Source organism: Lathamus discolor, chromosome 21 (assembly GCF_037157495.1).
Source record: "Lathamus discolor isolate bLatDis1 chromosome 21, bLatDis1.hap1, whole genome shotgun sequence".
Taxonomy (NCBI): domain Eukaryota; kingdom Metazoa; phylum Chordata; class Aves; order Psittaciformes; family Psittacidae; genus Lathamus; species Lathamus discolor.
In genome coordinates this window covers 3,516,753-3,536,773 of record NC_088904.1, presented here as the reverse complement: position 1 = coordinate 3,536,773, position 20,021 = coordinate 3,516,753, and the positions used below count along the sequence as shown (strand labels likewise).

Here is a 20,021-nt window from a genome sequence, read left to right as displayed (position 1 = left end):
CGGGCGGGGCAGCGCTGCCGCCGTGAAGGGCGCTGCCCCTTTAAGAGCCCCGGGGCAGCGGAGTGGATTTAAAGGGGCCGCGTCCGCCGGGCTCCCCCCGCACCGAGCCCCGGTTCTGGGGGTTCCACCCCAACCACCGGGACCCGGTTCCGCCCCCCACGGCACCCCGGGGGCGGGAATACGGGGAGTCCCGCCCTTCTGACGCCACTTCCTGCGGGAGCGCCCCGGTGCCGGTACCGGGCCATGGTGGTGTTGCGCGGCGGTGCGGGCCCCGAGGAGCCCTACCCGTGAGTGCGGGGCGGCGGGGGCTGCCGGGGCGAGGGGCTGCCGGGGGCCCGGCCCGGTCTGGTCCCCATCCTCTGGGCTGTCGGTGCGGTCGCGGCTCCGTCCCGGCTCCGGTCCGTCTGCGGCGCGGGGGGATCGGGGGCGGCTGCACCGAACCGGGGGAGGTTCTGCGCCGTCGGCCCGGAGGGTGTCAGTAGCCGGAGGCCGTGATTAGGGTAATGGGTTAATGAATGTTTACCCCGTGAAGGTCACGGGCGCTCCCTGGGGACACCGGAACCGGCGATGGGATGCGCCGTGGGGCGGCCGGGACCGGGGCTTTGCCAGCGCCGAGCAGCATTCCCGCCTGGCAGCGCTGGCTTTGTGAGCGCCGGTGCCGTGTCCATTCGCTGCGCGAAACCAACGGGATCTGGTTAAAACCCCCGGGTCCGGAGCGCGGGCGGCTTCTTGCTTGCTTGGAAAAGAGCAGATGGAGGAAAAGCCGCTCCGCTCCGTGTGGAGCCGGCTCCGGGGGTCGGTGTTTTACTGGGAGCTCTGCCGGGATCCCGTCCCCCAGGGCAGCCGGTGTGGGAAGGGGTCCCCGTGGTGATGGCACCATGGACGTGGAGCTCGTCCGAGCCCGGTGCCTGCGGCTGTGGCGGTGCCAAACGGGACGTGGCAGCGCAGAGTGCCCGGGATTGGTGCCCCGGAGGCTTCGAGGAGCTGGGGCTGAGCCTGCACTGAGGCTTGGAGCTCAAAGAGGGACTGAAGGGTCCCTATGTGGGGCTGGGGGTGCTCCCACCCCGGTGGCCCTCACCCGTCACTCACCTCTTTGTTCCTGCCAACAGAGCCTGGAGGCTGAGCCCTTCTCTTCCTCCTCCCGCTGCCCTGGGTGAGGGCTCCCTTGCCCATGAAAGCAGGGTCAGTGTTTCCCACTCCGTGCCTTGGACCCTTCTCCTTGAAGGGCTTTTCCTGCTGCCCCAGGGCCGAGCTGGCAGTGCCAGGCTGGTGGTGCTGAGCTCTGTGTGCTCAAACCCGTGCTGGTGGAAGGTGACACCCTCCATTTATTACTGGGTTTAATCGCCTCTATAGCAAACCTCAACCAGGTCTGGGGTTACAGCTCCCCACCCACCTGCAGTAACCCTTTTATGTCTTCCAAAGCCACCTCTGAGCCGCTGTTTCTACCTGGAAGGGGGGAGGTTGTTGGTGTGTCCCTCCCCAGCAGCAGAGGCCTCCGTTCAGGGCAATGGCAAGGGGAAAATCAAGGTTTTGGCATGGGCAGGTGGCTGGCGGCCGTCCCGGGTTGGAGGAGGTAATCGGCTGGAGCAGCCCGTGCTGTGCCAGCACCTGATTGCGGGGATGGGTCTGCCCTGAGCCCCACGGTGCTGGGAAGGAGGAGCCAGGCTGGGGCAGCCTGGAGAAGAGAAGGCTCCTGAAGGGGAGACCTGAGAGCAGCTCCAGGGCCTAAAGGGGCTGCAGGGAACCTGGAGAGGGGCTTGGGACAAGGGCCTGTAGGGACAGGCCAAGGGGAATGGCTTGAACCTGCCCGAGGGGAGACTGAGCTGAGCTCTTAGGCAGAAGCTCTTCCCTGGGAGGGTGCTGAGGCGCTAGCACAGGGTGCCCAGAGAAGCTGTGGCTGCCCCATCCCTGGCAGTGTTCAAGGCCAGGTTGGACACAGGGGCTTGGAGCAAGCTGCTCCAGTGGAAGGGGTCCCTGCCCGTGGCAGGGGTTGGAGCTGGAGGAGCTTTAAGGTCCCTTCAACCCAAACCAGGCTGGGATTCTGTGACGGGGTGGGCACAGCTGTGTTGGAGCACAGCTCCATGGGAGGGGAAGACGTGGGGCAGCCTGAGTGCCTCTCCTGTGTTGGGGTGGTTTGGTTTGGGGCTGTGGGTTTTCTTGCACCCCCCTCTTCTGCTGCGCTAAAGGAAACCCACAGAAACCCGAGGGGAAGCTGCAGTGCAGAGCCCATGGGTAAAGAACCAGGCAGGAGGCAGTGACACTTCCTGCCTGGGTGAACTTCGAGACCAGAGCATTGAGCACCCGCTCAGCTTCTTGCTCCTCCCATGAGATCACCTCCAGTTTGATGGTCATCCCTAAACCATGCGCCTGGCCAAGTGGCACCGTGACCATAGAGTTACTCATAGAATCACAGAATCACAGAATCCCAAGGGTTGGAAGGGACCTCAAAAGATCATCTAGTCCAACCCCCCCGCAAGAGCAGGGTAACCTACAGTACATCACACAGGAACTTGTCCAGGCGGGCCTTGAATATCTCCAGTGTAGGAGACTCCACAACCCCCCTGGGCAACCTGTTCCAGTGCTCTGTCACTCTTACAGTAAAGAAGTTCTTCCTGACGTTAACGTGGAACTTCCTATGCTCCAGTTTACACCCATTGCCCCTTGTCCTATCACTGGATATCACTGAAAAAAGCCTAGCTCCATCATCCTGACACCCACCCTTTACATATTTGTAAACATTGATGAGGTCACCCCTCAGTCTCCTCTTCTCCAAGCTAAAGAGACCCAGCTCCCTCAGCCTCTCCTCATAAGGGAGATGTTCCACTCCCTTAATCATCTTTGTGGCTCTGCGCTGGACTCCTTCAAGCAATTCCCTGTCCTTCTTGAACAGAGGGGCCCAGAACTGGACGCAATATTCCAGATGCGGCCTCACCAAGGCTAAGTAGAGGGGGAGGAGAACCTCTCTTGACCTACTAACCACTCCCTTTCTAATGCACCCTAAGATGCCATTTGCCTTCTTGAACCACCTTTGAACCACCTTTGAACCTCATGAACCACCTTTGGGGGGACCCGGGAGAACCAGCACCACCAGCCCATGCCGGGGCCATGGGGAGCAGTAACGGTGTGGAGCGAAGCGCCAGCCCAGCTGGCGATGACATGGCCAGGGCGGGCGCTGCCTCGATAACCGGAGATAGGAGCCGCTGCCGTCACCCGGGCCAGGACGGCTCCGGTGGCTCTGGCTGCGTGATGGCGAGCGTGAGGTGCAGCGGGGGCCCTCCTGCGGGATTGACCCCTCTCGTTTTGCCCCGTGTGCTGGTGGGATTCATTGCCCCGAACGCGTGGCTGCTTTTAACAGTGCGAGTCCTCGGAGCAAGCCGTGGTCGAGCCGCACAACGCTGCCGTCAGCGGGGAGCGGAGGGGTGCAGGGTTAGGAGGAGGATGTGGTGCCTGCTGCTGATGCTCTGCTGCTGTGGGATCTCTCTGCGCTGCTGCGGCTGCCCCAGTGGCTCTCGGGTGGGCTCAGTCCCTTCTCCCGTGTGTCCCCGCAGGAGGATCGAGGACTGCCTGCCCCCGCTGGAGGACTCCCCATCCAAGCGGTTCTCCCCCTCCAAGAGGAAGCAGTATTTCATCAACAAGGCCATCCGCAACTCGGACCTCACCCCCAGGGCCAAGGGGCGCAAGAGCCTGCAGAGGCTGGAGAACAGTAAGGACCCAGCACCGGCTCCCTGGGCTGCGTTGTGCCCCCCCAACCCCTCTGCCGGGGGCCTCGCTGAAGGCGCTGCCTCCTCTCTCGGGGGCTTTGCTCTTCCCCACAGCCCGTTACCTGATGACGCTTCTGGAGCGAGATGGATGCGGGAGCGAGGAGGGGGAGCTCGTCCACTCCGCTGCCCCGAGCATCTTCACCGAGGCCTGTAACAACGAGACCTACGTGGAGGTGGGTGCGGGTCTGGCCATGGGGGTGACCTTGTCCGTGGTGTCCATCCTGAGGGCTGTGCCCGGTGTGCTGCTGGGTGCCCATGGGACCTGCAGGGACCGGTACCGGGTCATGGGCTGCAGAGCCACCTGCATCCTGTCCCAGAGCAGCTTTTCCACACTGGGATGGACGATGAGGAGATGGGGATGTGGGGTGAGGGGATGTGGGGTGAGGAGGGGGCTGCCCGGACGCCTCTGCAGCCCGGTGCCCCGTGTTGTCAGATCTGGAACGACTTCATGAACCGGTCGGGAGAAGAGCAGGAGCGAGTCCTGCTCTACCTGGAGGAGGAGGCCGGGAAGAAGCACAGGAGGAAGCTGCCTGTCAAGAGTGAAGACAAGTGGAAAGGTGCTGGGAGGGGACGCTGGGTGGGGAGAGCCTCTCCCTTTCCTCTTTGCTTGCTTTTTGGGAAGGGCTCTTTCCCGAGGGCTGCGTCCTGCATCCTGGTGGGGCGGCGGATGGGGGACCTCCCCTCATCATACCGGGGGGGTTATTCCTGACAGTTCCCCCATGGGCCCGGGCGGGGGGAGTCGGGAGCATTGGGGTGATGGCTGCAACCTCCCTCACTGGGGGGGCTGCTGCTGCTCTGGGGGTGACCTTGTGCAGGTCCCCAAGGGCCGGGGTGTGATGGGGGGCAGTTGGGCTCCGTGGTGATTCCCTGCGGATTCCACCGCGGGCACCAGGGCTGTGTCCAAGCCCCTTTTGTGTTCCCTCCGCCGGCCCCAGAGCACGCGTCCTACTCGCCCCAGGAGTGCTTCCAGCGCATCAGCCGCCGCCTGCGCGCCACGCTGAAGCGGGGCCGCATCCCCATGGTGAGCCGGGGGCTCTGGGAATGCTGGGGTGGGAATGGAGCCGGGTCCTGTGCCTGGTCGCACACGGACGTTCCGCTCCCGGCACAGCGCCTTTCCTGGCTCGGTTTGGAAGGTTCTGGCATTAAAATGCTGTTGCGCTGGGGCTGTTTCGCTGGGCAGCAGGCGATGGGGGGGGGGTGTTCATCCACAGGGAAGCCTTTAGAGCGCTCCACACGGGGTAGCTGGGGATACCCAGATGTGCTGTCAAAGGGGCCCGCAGTGAAGCCTGCATGGGGAGGGAAGCCCTGGGAGCCGGCTCTGCCTGCCCGGTGCTGCTGCTCTGCTCTGTTTGCTTTGCACCGGGAGCAGCCCCGGCTCCTCCTGCCCGCTGGCTTCTGCTCACTTTGCTCTCGAATGGGACTCGGTGCTGCTGCTGCTCTCTGGGGTCGCGGTGCTCCGGGGACCTGCATTGAGCTGAGCTTTGGCTCTCAGTTGGAAAGGAGCCGTGGGCACGAGGCCATGCTGGCTGCCGCCACTCTGAGTGTGGGGAAGGTGCCAGCCCTTGGCACGCGATGCATGGGGTTGGCAGGAGCTGGATCCTTCCCTGCCGCTGGGGATGGAGAGGGGAGATGTCTCCTTTCCCTGCTCCTTCCTGCTGCTCCCATCCAGTGACTCGCCCGGGAGCTGCTGGCAGCAATCCCTGGGGAATCGGAGGCTCCATCGCTGCTGCCCTCCCCTCACTGACACCTCTGCTCACAGGGCACGCTGGAGGGGCTGGAGGAGGAGCTGCTAGCCTTTTTCTCCGTCACCCCTCACTCCGTCTACACGGCGCTGATGGACAACAGGTACTCGCCCAGCTCGGGCTATGGAGGGGGCTCCCCCCAGGGCACTTTGTGCTCCCCATCTCGGATCCATGGGATCCAAGGCCGCGGGTGATGCTGGTCTGGACCGCGCTGGTTCGAACCCTGTCTCCCATCTCCCCCAGCTTCGAGCGGCTCCTGCTCCACGCGCTCTGCCAGTACATGGACCTCGTCTCTGCCAGTAGGAGCCTCGCGTTCGCTCGTTCAGGGTTTGGGGGCTTGGTTCTGGGGCCTTGTTTTTGTTTTTCCCTTCCCTTCCTCGCTATCTCCCCTCTGCAGCTCAGCCTCTTCCTCCCTCCCTCCTCCCGGCCCCACCTTGAGCTGCAGCTCACAGATAACCCCGTGCTCCCTTCGCTGCAGCCCAAAGCACGAGGCTGCTCCCGGGGCTCCCTCTCCTCTTCCCGCAGGGAGCAGCCGTGGGCATCCCTCAAAGGTCTTGTTGCCAAAGCAAGGGCAGGGAGAGGCACCGGGCTCCATCCCTGGAGCATTTAATTAGTAGCTGCTCATGGAAAACAGCGTGAGAGTGCTAATGATGCGAAGTGGAGCCCGTGGTGCAGGCAGGGACGCATGGAGGGGGCTGGGGATGGAGGGGACGGTTGCTGAGCTGGGAATGCTGCGGATGGGAGATCCCCGGGGGGAAGGGGTGGGATAAACGGCTCCTTTCCTCTTCCCAGGTTCGGACATCGAAGGGAAGCGTCAGATGAAAGTGAGCAACAAACACCGCGTCTTCCTGCCCCCCGAGCTCCTGCTCTCAGACTACCTGGGGCAGATGAGCTGATACCCGCCCCCAGGGACCCCCAGCCCCTCGCTTTGGTGCGCCGAAGGCTTCCTTCATCCCTTCTCTTCCCGTGATGCCCTCTTGAGGGGCTCATCCCTTCCCCTGCTCCAGGAGCGGGTGCCGATGCCCTGCGGAGATCCCGCATGCATCTGGCACCCGGGATGTGTTTTGTGTGTCTGTGGATGGCCCAGGTGCTTTGAGCGATGCTGGGGCTGGGCCAGACCCACCTCGTGGGGTGATTTCGGGCCAGATTCCTCCGTGGTGAACCAGTTCCTGAGCCAGCGGAAGAGCCTCAGGGCTGTCGCGTTCCCGGCGTGGTTTGTCCAGCACCCGCAGCCCTGTGCCTGCGGTGGGGTGATGTGGGGTGCTCCATCACCCCCCCCAGGGCAGGGTGCTTCTTGCCCCATGGGTGTTTGGGCAGCGCCGTGTTCCCTGCCCTGCGCCGCTGTTTTTAAGTGTAATATAGCCGTGGTTTTTATTGTGTGCAGTGTATTTGTGTGGGTTTGCTGCTTGGGGTGGGGGGGGATGCGGGGTAGGGGTGTCCCTGGGGGGGTGTAAAGGGTGCTCATGGGGAGGCAGGATGCTTGAAGAGCCCTGTGGGGGGGATGTCTCAGAATCAGAGAACCACAGCATCAACCACGTTGGAAACGAGCTTGAAGCTCATCCAATCCAACCGATCCCAGCGCTGCCAAGGCCACCACTGCCCCATGGCACTGGGGGTGAGCACTCGCAGGGCCGGTGCCTGCAGCCCTGCCCTGGGCAGCCTGTCCCAATGCCCGAGCACCCTCTGGGGCAGGAATTGCTCCTCAGCTCCATCTAAACCTGCCCTGGTGCAGCTTGAGGCCGGTTCCTCTTATTCCTTGGGAGCAGAGCCTGACCCCTGCTCACTGCACCCTCCTGCCTGGCAGCTGTAGGGGGGGAAATCTCTGCCCATCACAGCAGCACCCATACAGGGGGAGTCTGTGGCTGTGCCCCCACTTGGCAGAGGGGACCCCTTGGACCCTCTCGAGTGATCCGTGCCCAAAAGCAGTGCCCTGCGGCTGTGCGGGTGCCGGGGGTACCCACAAAAGGCAGCAAAAATATGGAACGCTTCACGAATTTGCGTGTCATCCTTGCGCAGGGGCCATGCTAATCTTCTCTGTATCGTTCCAATTTTAGTATATGTGCTGCCGAAGCGAGCACGAACCTGAACCTCACCACGATGGTATTTAAGGCTCTAGCATTCTAATATTGACAGGAAAGGGTGACTCCTGCTAACTGTATTATGGGCTTTCCTCTACATTTCCCCGCTGTAAAACCCCTCGGAGGGTGTCTGAGCACTTCTTTTTCACCAAAATCTCCTAAATCCCCTCGTTATTCGTTGCCGTCGCTGCCGCAGTGAATTCTGGGTTGGCAGTTTGCAAATTACATTAGCTCCATTCTCCTCCCCACCGCGGCTCTGAGGGCCTCCAGCCCGGGCTGGCCGTCCCGGTGCCTGAGAGCGGAGTGCTGGGTGGCGCAGGCGAGGGGCGGGCAGCACGGCGAGGCGGGGTCCTCCGGAGAGGCTCGGGGCCGGTGCATCGTGTGCCCGTTCCCGGTACCGGTGCCGGTGCCATGGATCTGGCGTACGTGTGCGAATGGGAGAAGAGGCCGAAGAGCAACCACTGCCCGTCCGTGCCGCTGGTGTGCGCCTGGTCCTGCCGCAACCTCATCGCCTTCACCACGGACCTCAGGAATGAGGAGGAGAAAGGTTCGGGGTGCGGGGGGCTCGTGCGGGTCTTGTCCCGTCCCCATTCCTTAGGTTTATGGAGTCATGGAATGGGTTGGGATGGAAAGGACCTTGAAGCGCATCAAGCTCCAACCGGAGGGACCCCTTCCACTGGAGCAGCTTGCTCCAAGCCCCTGTGTCCAGCCTGGCCTTGAGCACTGCCAGGGATGGGGCAGCCACAGCTTCTCTGGGCACCCTGTGCCAGCGCCTCAGCACCCTCCCAGGGAAGAGCTTCTGCCTAAGAGCTCAGCTCAGCCTCCCCTCGGGCAGGTTCAAGCCATTCCCCTTGGCCTGTCCCTACAGGCCCTTGTCCCAAGCCCCTCTCCAGGTTCCCTGCAGCCCCTTCAGGCACTGGAGCTGCTCTCAGGTCTCCCCTTCAGGAGCCTTCTCTTCTCCAGGCTGCCCCAGCCCAGCTCTCCCAGCCTGGCTCCTCCTTCCCAGCACCGTGGGGCTCAGGGCAGACCCATCACCATAGCAGTTGTTACCCTGCCCAAAGTCATTCCATGGCTTCCCCTGTGTCAGCCGTGGCTCTGCAGCCTCAGCAGGGCAGCCGGTGGCTGCTCACGAGTGGTTTCATTCTGCTTCTGTGTAGATCTCACCCACATGGTCCACATCATCGACACCGAGCACCCATGGGATGTCTACTCTGTTAACTCTGGCCACGCTGAAGTCATCACTTGTCTGGAGTGGGACCAGTCCGGTGAGCTTGGATCCCTTCTCCGTATCCCTGTGTCCCGCCATTCACGGGACACAATTCCTCATGGAGAACGAGTTTCTCCATCACTTCACAGCCACGAACTGGCCGTCTCCATCCAAACCGCACTGGGGTGCTTTGATTTCTTGATTCTGGGTTGATTTCTTGCCCTTACCCCCTGGTTCTCCTCACTGCAGGCTCCAGGCTGCTCTCTGCAGACGCGGATGGCCACGTCAAGTGCTGGAGCATGACGGATCACTTGGCCAACAGCTGGGAGAACACAGTGGGCAGCATGGTGGAAGGGGACCCAGTGGTGGCCCTGTCCTGGCTGCACAACGGTGTGAAGCTGGCTCTGCACGTGGAAAAGGTTTGTCCCGGCTCTGCAGGGGATGCAGGCAGGAAAGCTGGCTCGGGGCTTGGAAACCTCTGTTCCTGCTGCCCTGGGCTTCCTCCGTGGCCTTGGGCAAGTCACAGAGGGGAATTTTTCCAGTCAAAAAGAGCGGTCAGGTCCCAAGTTCCTGTGGGATTTCAGTGGGGGTTGGATGCCTCGTTTCTCTTGATGCTTTAAAAGCATCTTCCTCAGTCTGGTGCTTCGGTTTCCTCAATGTCAGATGGAGATCAAAGCATTTCTTTGCCTACCAGAAGAAACCCTTTAGAGGTCCTGAGGCTTGATCCAGGCATTTGCGAATGGGAGCTCTGTGGGTGTGCGGAGATAAGCGGCATGTGGAGAACCCTGTCTAATTCTGCCAGGCTCAAAAGGAGCAGGGCTGCCAAGAAGTCACTTACTGATGGGTTCTTACACCTCAACTCTTTGTGTGCCCCACAGAGAGGAGCTTTTCCCTCTCTTTAGTCCCATTGCAGAGGTGGTGCCCATATCCGACTCGGTTCAGCTCCACGTTGGGTGCAAACATCATTGTGTTCTTGCCTTTTATTCCCAGTCTGGAGCATCCAACTTTGGCGAGAAGTTCTCCAGGGTCAAGTTCTCCCCATCGCTGACGCTCTTTGGTGGGAAGCCCATGGAGGGCTGGATCGCGGTGACCATCAGTGGGCTGGTGACCGTGTCCCTCCTCAAGCCCAATGGGCAAGTGCTGACGTCCACAGAGAGCCTGCGCTGCCGCGTGGCCTTGGCCGACGTGGCCTTCACCGGCGGGGGGAACATCGTGGTGGCCACCTCGGATGGTAGCAGCACCTCCCCGGTGCAGTTCTACAAGGTCTGTGTCAGCGTGGTGAATGAGAAGTGCAAAATAGACACCGAGATCCTGCCTTCCCTCTTCATGCGCTGCACCACGGACCCTGCCCGCAAAGACAAGTACCCGGCCATCACTCACCTCAAGTTCCTCGCTCGGGACATGTCGGAGCAGGTGAGCATCTGCACTTAGAGCAAGTAGGAGTTAAACAAATTGGTCTCAGCCTCAAAGCAGCCTCTCTCCATAGGGATTATAAACTACTTGGGAAAAGGAGCCTCGAACTAGAGCGGAAGGGAGGGGTGAAGATGGGACAGGAGGGCGTCTTTCCCCATTGTGAAGTCTCTGCGTGTGATTGCAAGAGATGGGTTTCTGTTTGGCAGGTGCTGCTTTGTGCTTCCAGCCAGAACAGCAGCATCGTGGAGTGCTGGTCTCTGCGGAAGGAGGGCTTGCCAGTCAACAACATCTTCCAGCAAATCTCTCCTGTGGGTGAGTTTCTGCGCCAGGTACTCTTAAGAACAGGAGCGTGGTCTCAGTGGAAACGGAAGGCAGGTTCTCAGCTCCATTATCACACCCAGGGGACCATCCAGAACACCGTGGTTATTTTACAGGTGGTCTCAGTCCATCTGTTTGCCTCTTAGGAAACAACTTGCTGCTTTCCAGGAAGGGATTTGTTACTTTAACTCAGTCCAAGGCATTTTGTGTGTTCTGTCCTCCCACCGCCCTGGTGTAAAGAACAAACAGTCAGTGTAATGTGGAACCCCTCTGAGTCGAGGAGCGTGGGCAGCAATAGGAGGGGATGTTCTGATCTCCTCAGGGAGAGGTGTCTCACTTGCTTACTTGCTTCTCAAAGTCGGAGACAAGCAGCCCATGATCCTCAAGTGGCGGATCCTCTCTGCCACCAATGACTTGGACCGCGTCTCGGCTGTGGCTCTGCCGAAGCTGCCGATCTCCCTGACCAACACTGACCTGAAGGTGGCCAACGACACCAAATTCTTCCCTGGATTGGGTAAGGGGGTTAGTAAGTACTAAATAGGTAGCCTTTGCCTGAAACTTTACCTTCTTAATTTGCTCAACTGTTGCTGAAATAAGAATGTGGAACAAACCATGTGGAATGCTGATGGGAAAACTGTCAAAGACGTGGTGTCTTCCTCACTATCCTGTTTGGTTGCCATGGAAAGAGGTGTTTCTCTGTGCAACACTGATGTGGCCTCAAGATACAAAGTGGGCTGTGAGCCTACAGCCTTTTGGGTGCTGTCTTGTTGCCACATGGGCTTTCAGGGCTGGGAGACCCCTTCTCTGGGCCAGGGCTGGGTTATCCCGCAGGAGTCACTTGCCCAGCCTTGGTTGTCTTCTCTCCCCAGGCTTGGCTTTGGCTTTTCACGATGGCAGCGTGCACATTGTGCACCGCCTGTCCTTGCAAATGATGGCTGTCTTCTATGGGTCCTCCTCCCAGCGCCCCGTGGACGAGCAGGCCATCAAGAGGCAGCGAACTGCTGGACCCCTGGTTCACTTCAAAGCCATGCAGCTCTCCTGGACGTCCCTGGCCTTGGCTGGCATTGATAGTCACGGGAAGGTATTGTGCTCTGTTAGTGGGGAGTGAGATATTCTCATCCAGGCTGCCTCTAAGTGGCGATGGATCACTCAGAAGAATGCTGGGAGTGTGATTTAGAGCTGTGTGATCCATGTTAAACGAGATGGGATGTATCCCGCTGCTGAAGGAATTCTGCCCTTGGGCCAGGAATGAGCTGCAGTTGGCCTTGTGTTGCAGTGTAGCTTCATGGAGTATTTCCAAGCCAGTTCCTGATGCAGGTTTTCCTTTGCTGCCTCCTTGCAGCTGAGCATGCTTCGCATCTCACCCTCCATGGGCCACGTGCTGGACATGAACATGTCCCTCCGTCACTTGCTGTTCCTGCTGGAGTACTGCATGGTGACTGGCTACGACTGGTGGGACATCCTGCTCCATGTCCAGCCCAACATGGTCCAGAACCTGGTGGAGAAGCTGCATGAAGAGTACATGCGCCAGAACGCGGCCCTGCAGCAGGTCAGGAGCTCCCTGCTCACTGCAGGGGGTGGGCACAAAGAGGGGGCTCTGGGGCTGAGAGGGGGGAGCAGGAGTTGCCAGTGCTCACAAGACTCACACTGCAACTGCCTGGCTGTGCTGTCCCTCAATACTGGAGCAGCACTCGAGGTGGGAAGAGCCTCTGCTTAAGCCTGTTCCTTTTAATCATAGAATCATGGAATGGTTTGGGTTGGAAAGGACCTTAAGCTCATCCAGTTCCAACCCTTGGGCAGGAGCACCTCACACTAAACCAGGGCACCCAAGGCTCTGTCCAACCTGGCCTTGAACACTGCCAGGGATGGAGCACTCAACCTCCCTGGGCAACCCATTCCAGTGCCTCACCACCCTAACAGGAAAGAATTTCCTCCTTAGATCCAATCTAAACTTCCCCTGTTTCAGTTTGAACCCGTTACCCCTTGTCCTGTCACTACAGTCCCTAATGAAGAGTCCCTCCCCAGCGTCCCTATAGCCCCCCTTCAGACACTGAGGTCTCCATGCAGCTTCTCTTCTCCAGGCCGAACAGCCCCAATATCCTCAGTCTGTCTCCATACAGGAGGTGCTCCAGCCCCTGCTCATCCTTGTGGCCTCCTCCGTACTTGTTCCAACAGTTCCATGTCCTTTTTATGTCCTTTTTCACTAACATCAATGGGTCTCTACCTGGTGGAACCTTCAGGGGAGATGGTGAAGTCTATTTCTGGCAGAGATCTGGGAACAGAAGCGCTGTTTATCCACGCACAGAACAGTGCTCCCTATTCCTGTCACTCATGGCAGAAAGAGAGAGCGGTGAATAAAGCTTTAAAGAGCCGACTGGAATTCTGCCTTCCCTTCTGTAACGCCCTGGTGTCTCGGTGTCAATCAGGTCCTCTCCACACGCATTGTGGCCATGAAGGCCTCTCTCTGCAAGCTCTCCTCCAGCACCATCGCCCGGGTGTGTGACTACCACGCCAAGCTCTTCCTCATCGCCATCAGCTGCACCTTGAAGTCACTGCTGCGCCCGCACGTCCTCAACACCCCAGACAAGAGCCCCGGGGACCGGCTCACCGAAATCTGCTCCAAGATCACAGATATAGGTAGGGATTGCTCTGCCCGCCGAGTGCTTTGGGTTGGATCATTCCTCTTTCAGGTTCAGGATGGCCTCCCCTGTGTTTGGGGGAGAGGGGGGTGACCTCTCCTGGCACTGCAGGGACAGGGAGTGCAGTTTGGATCCATCTTTTTTTTCCCTCAGCCAGGAAATGTCTTGCTTCTGTTTCAGACATTGACAAGGTGATGATTAACCTGAAGACAGAGGAGTTTGTCCTGGAGATGAACACGCTGCAGTCCCTGCAGCAGCTCATCCAGTGGGTGGGAGATTTTGTGCTCTACCTGCTGGCCAGCCTTCCTAACCAGGTGAGAACGGCCCGAGGGCAGCAGGAGGGGCTGCATGCGGTGCTTCGGGCAGCATTAAACCCCAGCCTGGCTGGTTGCCCCTTCGCAGGGCTCCCCTGTGCGGCCAGGGCACAGCTTCCTGCGGGATGGAGCATCCCTGGGCATGTTCAGGGAGCTGATGGTGGTGATCCGCATCTGGGGACTGCTGAAGCCGAGCTGCCTCCCTGTCTACACAGCGACCTCCGACACCCAGGACAGCATGTCCCTCCTCTTCAGGCTCCTAACGAAGCTCTGGCTGTGCTGTAAGTGTTTACCAGCTTTCCCGAACAAAAGAACCCTTCCCTCTTGTGGATTGTGTGTGTGAAAGGAATAATTGCAGGGAGTAACTTGAGAGTTACTGAGTGTTTAGAAAGGGCAAGTACAGCTGCCAGGCTCATTGTTTTCTGGGCTGTGTTGGCGGATGGAGGAGGAAGCCGCACGCGGTTCTCTTGATCTCTAAATGAGAAATGTCAAGATCACGCTGGTTCTCTTCTCTCTTTGCTTTATTTTCCATGCAGGTCGTGAGGAAAATCACATCACGGAGCCCGACGATACCCTCATAGACGAATGCTGCCTGCTGCCCAGCCAGCTGCTCATCCCCAACATCGACTGGCTGCCCATCAACGACGGCATCATCAGCAAGCTGCAGAACAAGCAGCTCGTCCGGCTGCAGTTTGGGAAAGCCCCCGGCCTCGTTGGGCACACCGTCTCTTCCCAGTTTGATGCCTTTGTCAGGTACAGACACCCGAGGCCAATGGCTTGGGGTGGTGACAAGAGGGTGTTGGGAGGCTTTGGGATAGATCTCAGTGGTTCTGAGGGGTCATTGGGTGTAGGACACCTGTTTCTTGGCTTGGCCTCTTGCTCCTGTGGCCCAAGAGCAGTTTGTCCTCTCTGCTTGAGTTCATTTCTTAACTTGCTGCGGGCTGGCAATTTAAAGTATTGAAAAGAGATTGAAACGGAGGGGGAAAGTGCTGGTTTGTGGTTCAAGTCATGCCAGCACGGCCTTCAACCCCATGGCACTCGATGGATGAGGCGGATGAAGCTTGGTGGCCGCTGAAACGCAGCTGCCTGTCCTGTCGCAGCTTTGGGGAAGGGATGTTCTAGAAACATTCCCATTCTTCTTCCTACCCAGGGCCCCTGGACAGCCTAAAATTGACCACCTGCGGCGGCTGCACTTGGGTGCCTACCCAACAGAGGAGTGCAAGTCCTGCACCCGGTGAGTGACGCGGTGTAACCCCTGCGGCAGCCCTGGCACCACTCCGACTGTTCCGTGTCCCTCTGAAGCTGTCTCTCTTTACCGTCCTCGCTGCTATCCCAGTAGCATCTCATGTTGATCCCAACTGAGCAGGATTTGGCCCATAGAGTCCCGAGGAGTGATGGATGAGCCCCAGCTCGCTTTGCAGGTCTGGCCTTTAAATCAAACTGCTGCTGTTCTTGGAGAGGAGCTGGTGCAAGGAAACAATCAGCATCCCTGGCGCCATGTCGGGGTTGCCTTCCAAGCTGGGCTTGCACTTTAAGTCCCTTTGTGCTGGCCTCTTCAGCCACCCTCCCGAAAGAGCCTGGATGTCAAAAGCAATGGTGCGGGGAGCAGACATCCATGAAATCATGTGGTTGAATTAGCTTTAATTACTGGTTTTAATGGCAAGGCTCTGCAGCAGATCATCCTCACAAGATGACTGGCTGCTGTTTCATGTATAAATAGCAGCTGGGGGCCGGGTCCTGTTCCCAGATAACCTCTCCTCAGTTAAGATAATTGCTTGGTTTCAGCTGGTTTTCAGAGCTCGCAAACGTCACCTGCACATGACAGAAACTGGTTTCCTCCTCCAATTCCCTGGGATCCATAAACTTCCCAGCAGCGCCGGCGGCTTTCCCTGGGCCCCGATCCCAGCTCCTTGTTTCTCCCCAGGTGTGGCTGTGTCACGATGCTGAAGTCACCCAACAAAGTGACGGCGGTGAAGCAGTGGGAGCAGCGCTGGATCAAGAACTGCTTGTGCGGGGGGCTGTGGAGGAGGATGCCCCTCAGCTACTCCTGACCTGGGGGGCTCAGGGGGGGGACACAGCACCAAGCAGAGGAGCTGCTCTGGGCCTCCTTCCTCGCTGTATTTGGGACAAGGGATGCTCGGAGAGCATCTTCCTGGTGCTGCCCGTGAGCCAGTACCAGGCAGCACCGCGCTGCTGCTGCTTCTGCTCTCGCATTGATGTACAGAGGAGGGGAGGGAGCTCGTTCTCCCTCTTGTTTCCCAGGGAATATCCAGAAGGGAATGAATGCCAGCGGTTTCCTGGGGCCCAGCAGGTCCCGGTGCAAGCCCTGGCCTGGGCACAACGCGGTGCCTGGAGGGGACCAGAGTCCCCAAGGAAAGGGGAGCAAACGCTGGGCCCTCCCGTTCCTCCTGCGCTGCTCGGGAAGGGCAGGGGCCTGGTTACTCCCCGTTTCCCTGCGCTCCTCCATCCCTCCATCCCATCCCTTCCTCCCAAGTACCACTTGCCCCTGTGGGAGACTCCGCTGCCTGTGCTATAGCGGAGCCATCCCTTCCCTGCAGGCAGCCCCCGGGTGCTGTGCCTGGAGCGAAGCCCTGGTTGGCTTTGCCTGAACCCACAGCTCCTTTGTAAATAAAAGGCCCCTTCCTTTTGTACCGAAGGTTTGGGTGCCTTTGGGTGGGTTTTCAAGGGGCTTCGGTCGCGCAGCGCAGAGCCAGGAGGGCTCACACGGAGCGCTGGGCACGGCGTGTCCCGTCGAAGGGAGCTGCCGCGGGCTGTGCGATCGGAAGGGAATTCGCGCTTCCCCGCTCTGCCGGGTTATTCCGGACACAGCAGCTCTGCAGGAATCACTTTATTGCAGCAGGGCACATTCAGCAAAGCCTGGGGCTGGAGCCAGCCTTGGGAGAGGGGGCTCTGACCCCCCTGTGCGACCCGGCTGGGCTTGCACTTTGCAAGCGGGGGGCCAGGGACCCCCTTTCCGTGGTTCCACGCGGGTCCCCAGGCCCAGGGGATGGCCCAGGAGCGGGTCAGGGCAGTGGTAGGAGCATCCGGTGCTTGGTGCGGGTGGCGGTGTGGGTGCCATTGGGGGCCATGGCGTGGAGCCGGGTGCCGGTGCGGGCTCAGGGAGCGGCCCCGTCCCCAGCCGCGATGACGCCGTCGATCCAGGCAGCGTAGGGCGCGACGCGGGTGTAGATCGCCGGCTTCTTGTAGTTGCCGCAGACGCGGGACCCGGCCGTGACCACCCCCTCGGCCACCCCATTGCAGACCAAGGGGCCGCCGGAGTCTCCCTGCGGGGCCAAGGCTCATCAGCCCCGTTGGGGGTCTCCAACAGCCCCAGCCCATCACCCACCCCGGGGCTGCCCCAGCCCGAGGCGCTGCGGGGACACAGTGGGGCAGATCCATCACGGAGCACCCTTGGGTTGTGCCCATGGCCTCAGCCCTGCCTCCAGCTTCACGAGAGCCGCTTCGCAGCGACCAGCACAGGGCAAGGAGCTCCCATCACCCTGGGGACGCAGCCGCAGGTACCACCGGTACCCCCGTGGGTCGGGGCAGGCGCTTACCTTGCAGGTGTCCTTCCTGCGGGAGTCGGTGCACATCATCTTCTCGGTGATGGTGTGGTCGTGGCGGGTGCGATGGTTGCAGACATCGCGGCTCAGCACCGGCCGCTCCAGCTGGTAGAGCTTGTCGGGCCGGCGGCCGCTGTGGTTGATGGTGCCCCAACCCGCAACCTCGCACACGGTGTCCGGAGCCACGTCCCGGTCCTCCCGCTGCAGCGGCAGCACCTGCACGTGTTCGTTCAGCTCCGCTTCCTCCTCCAGCTGCCGCAAAGCAAACACGGGACCAGGGTCAATGGTGGGGGGGGACCCCAGCCTCGGCAATGGGATGGCCCCAGCCTGGGCCATGGTCAGGGCTTCACCTTCCACCCGCAGCCCCCACCCCGGGATGCAGCCAAAGACCGGAGCCGCCGTCGTGAGCACTGCAGGGGAGATGTTTGGATGCGGCCCAAAGGGCTCTGATGGGGACGCAGGGATGGGGAAGGGATGGACACGGAACCGAGCAGCCCCAGCCTGGCCTTAGGGGTTTCCTCCCACCCCGGGCACTGTCCCACCGTGGTTCCATGGGGCAGGGGGTGTCTGGAGGAGGGTCCCACCTGCAGCAGGAGGAGATCGTCCTTGTTGTTGTGGATGTTGCTGCCGGGGTGGGGGATCTGGGCACGAACCCGGTACAGGCGCTTGTGGGGCTCCGGCTCCGTGAGCGAGTGGGCGCCCAGGAGGACCTGGAACATTTTGCCATCCCTGGAAGAGAGCCAGCGGGTGGGAATGGGAATTCCCAGCCGAGGGAATGGGGGGGTGGAATGTGCTGCAGCCCCTGCCCAGCCCTGCTGCTCCAACACGGGGCTATGGAGCTCCAGGTCCAGCATCCTCCCCCCCCCTGCCCCATAGCACAGAGCAGCCCCCCCCGGCACTCACGTCTCCTCGGTGCAGTGGGCAGCGCTCAGCACCCACTGCTTGGCGATGAGGAAGCCCCCGCAGACGTGCTGCCCGTCCAGCTGCAGCGAGGCCATGTACGGCCTCAGGTGGGGCTGGGCCTCGTAGCCCCCCAGGATCCGTCCCCGGGGCTGCCCTATGGCAGCAGAAGAGGCCGGGTTAGGTCGGCATCGCCAGCGGGCACGGGGCAGGGTCACCCCGGACCCCTCCCCGTGGTCCAGGCTGCGGACGGAGGCAGGAATTGGGGGGCTGAGTGGGAGCCCCGCTGTACGGGGGGGGGGGTGCACTCACCATTCACCGTGCCCCCCAGCAGCAGAGTGAGGACCAGGACGGGCGCAGGACTCAGCCCCATGGCTGCCGTGGGGCCTGGGGGTGCTGGGTGCTGTGGGGCGGCCGCAAGCTCGGTTTTGCCGGGGCTGGGGCTGGGTTTTATGGTGAGGTTTGGGGCGGCGGGGGGGCAGGAAGGGCAGCGCGGGGGGAGCCGGGGGGGGGTTTCCGCAGCGTTGTTCAATGTTCAGCTTATGAAAAGGGTCAGGAGTTCCCGGCACAAACGGGGGGGGGAGGAAACCGCCCGGCCCCGCTCCAGCCCTGGCACCCGCTGCCGGGGAATTCGGCGCCGCTGTCGGAGCCCAAACCCGGCTCCTGGCACGGGGAGGTTCTGGCACACGCACCCCAGAGCCGGGACTCACATCCGGACGGGCGCTGGGTGCTGGGTGCTCGGTGCTGGGGGGGTGCCCAGGGGCGAGCATCCCCCCATGGGTGCTGGCGAGGATGGGGACAGCGGGGTCGGGACCAGCAGGACCTGGTGGGGGTCCCTAGAGGAGACCCTGCCCCGAGAGGCGCTCCTGCGGGGCTGGGTGGTGGTGGTGGCGCTGGTGGCACTGGTGGCGCTGGCAGCGGAGGCGGTGATGGCGGTGGCAGCCCCAGTCCCCTCTTGCCTTTCTCCCTGGTGCCGCTAAGCGGAGCCACCGCCTCGGCTCCCACCCGGTCCCTCCGCGTCCCCGAGCTCCTTCCCCGCCCGTCGCCACCGCCCGGGCTCGTCCCCGGTGCCCATCACCGCGCCTCGGGTCTCCTCCGCGGGCTGGGGCCGGGGTTGCGCTGCCTTCGGTCCTCACCGGGATGGTCCCCAGCGCCCACCCAGCCCCATCCCTGCCCCTGGGCTCTGCCGTGCGCCCGCCAGCGCAGTGCGATCGAGTGCGGCTCCAGGGGAAAGCGGGCAAAGGGATGGAGACACCCCCCCCACCCCCGCCATCCTCCTCTTCCTCCTCCTGAGCCTTCACCGCTCGGAATCGCCTTTGTCCGGCCGCGGACACCGCAGCCCCCGCTCCACCGCCCGGCACCGGCCACAGCCCCGAGCGCCGGCGGCTTCGGGCTCCTGCTCCGCCGGTGCCGGGCAGCGCATGGAGGGACGGGGCCGTCCATGCGGCGGGAGCGTCGCGGTGGCAGAGTCCGGCTCAAACCGCGGATTTCCCGCAGGGAGAGCGGCTTAACCGCGGCTCCCAGGGATTCGGGATTTAGACCTTAAATACGGGAGATTTCTGCCCACTTAGGGCCGAAAATGGAACAAGGGCATCGCGCGGTGCCGCGGTGTGGGGCTGAGCAGGGCGCAGATGGGGCCGTGAGCTGAGGGGCTGCGAGCGGGCAGGGCTCGGTTGGGCCGGGATCCACCGGGAGTTTGGGCCGGGGGGGGGGGCCGGGGCTCGGCCCCTCTGCCGCAGGGGCCTCACCGGGTTCAGGGGCAGGGTTTGCCCCGAGGCCCCGGTGAGCCCCGGCCGGCAGAGCCCCGCTGCGCGCCGGGGGCCGGCACTGCTCGAGGGGGGGCTGATTTCGGGGGTACCCCCCCGGGTCACCTCAGACCCGGGATGAGGGAGCTCAGCGGGGGCGCTCCGCAGGGCGGGGGGGGGAGACCCGAATCCCCGCAGCACACGGGGGGGAGGCGGCGGCCCCGGTGCGGGCCTGGGACCCCCCCGGTGCCAGATGCGGAGCCGGGGGGGGGGGGCAGAGCGGAGCGGAGGGGGGGGGGGGGGCGGTCCCGCTCGCTGCCCCCGGCCCCGCCCTCCCCTTC

The 20,021-nt window shown here is 61.8% G+C and overlaps 3 protein-coding genes and 1 non-coding gene across 8 annotated transcripts; 2 read left to right on the top strand and 2 right to left on the bottom strand.

Annotated features, from left to right (window-relative positions):
• The first annotated feature begins 36 nt into the window (after positions 1-36).
• Positions 37-6,882, top strand: R3HDM4 (R3H domain containing 4). Of its 5 annotated transcripts, XM_065658866.1 has the most exons (9): positions 2,218-2,398; positions 3,046-3,260; positions 3,549-3,703; positions 3,816-3,934; positions 4,195-4,318; positions 4,697-4,782; positions 5,521-5,606; positions 5,747-5,802; positions 6,296-6,882. In XM_065658866.1, the coding sequence occupies exons 1-9, from the start codon at positions 2,345-2,347 to the stop codon at positions 6,397-6,399; spliced, it is 999 nt and encodes a 332-aa protein (XP_065514938.1). In that variant the 5' UTR covers positions 2,218-2,344; the 3' UTR covers positions 6,400-6,882. The 5 variants fall into 5 exon arrangements, with proteins under 5 accessions (XP_065514941.1, XP_065514942.1, XP_065514937.1 ...); XM_065658870.1 differs by lacking the exons at positions 2,218-2,398; positions 3,046-3,260 and adding an exon at positions 44-287; XM_065658865.1 differs by lacking the exon at positions 5,747-5,802 and having other exon boundaries at positions 2,213-2,398.
• Positions 6,883-7,474: 592 nt separating this feature from the next.
• LOC136003405 (U6 spliceosomal RNA) lies at positions 7,475-7,581 on the bottom strand. The gene has a single exon (XR_010608087.1). It is a non-coding gene; the product is annotated as a U6 spliceosomal RNA (small nuclear RNA).
• On the top strand, positions 7,547-16,123 carry MED16 (mediator complex subunit 16). The gene is made up of 14 exons (XM_065699726.1): positions 7,547-8,128; positions 8,739-8,846; positions 9,038-9,207; positions 9,779-10,201; positions 10,408-10,513; positions 10,878-11,033; positions 11,389-11,600; positions 11,862-12,068; positions 12,946-13,156; positions 13,339-13,472; positions 13,561-13,753; positions 14,009-14,225; positions 14,623-14,706; positions 15,397-16,123. Exons 1-14 carry the CDS (start codon positions 7,993-7,995, stop codon positions 15,521-15,523), a joined length of 2,484 nt encoding a protein of 827 aa, XP_065555798.1. The 5' UTR covers positions 7,547-7,992; the 3' UTR covers positions 15,524-16,123.
• Positions 16,124-16,305: 182 nt separating this feature from the next.
• On the bottom strand, positions 16,306-18,375 carry CFD (complement factor D). The gene is made up of 5 exons (XM_065699727.1): positions 18,248-18,375; positions 17,939-18,092; positions 17,620-17,764; positions 17,030-17,287; positions 16,306-16,756 (listed from the first exon to the last, which is right to left on the bottom strand). Exons 1-5 carry the CDS (start codon positions 18,306-18,308, stop codon positions 16,589-16,591), a joined length of 786 nt encoding a protein of 261 aa, XP_065555799.1. The 5' UTR covers positions 18,309-18,375; the 3' UTR covers positions 16,306-16,588.
• Between the last annotated feature and the right edge of the window lie 1,646 nt (positions 18,376-20,021).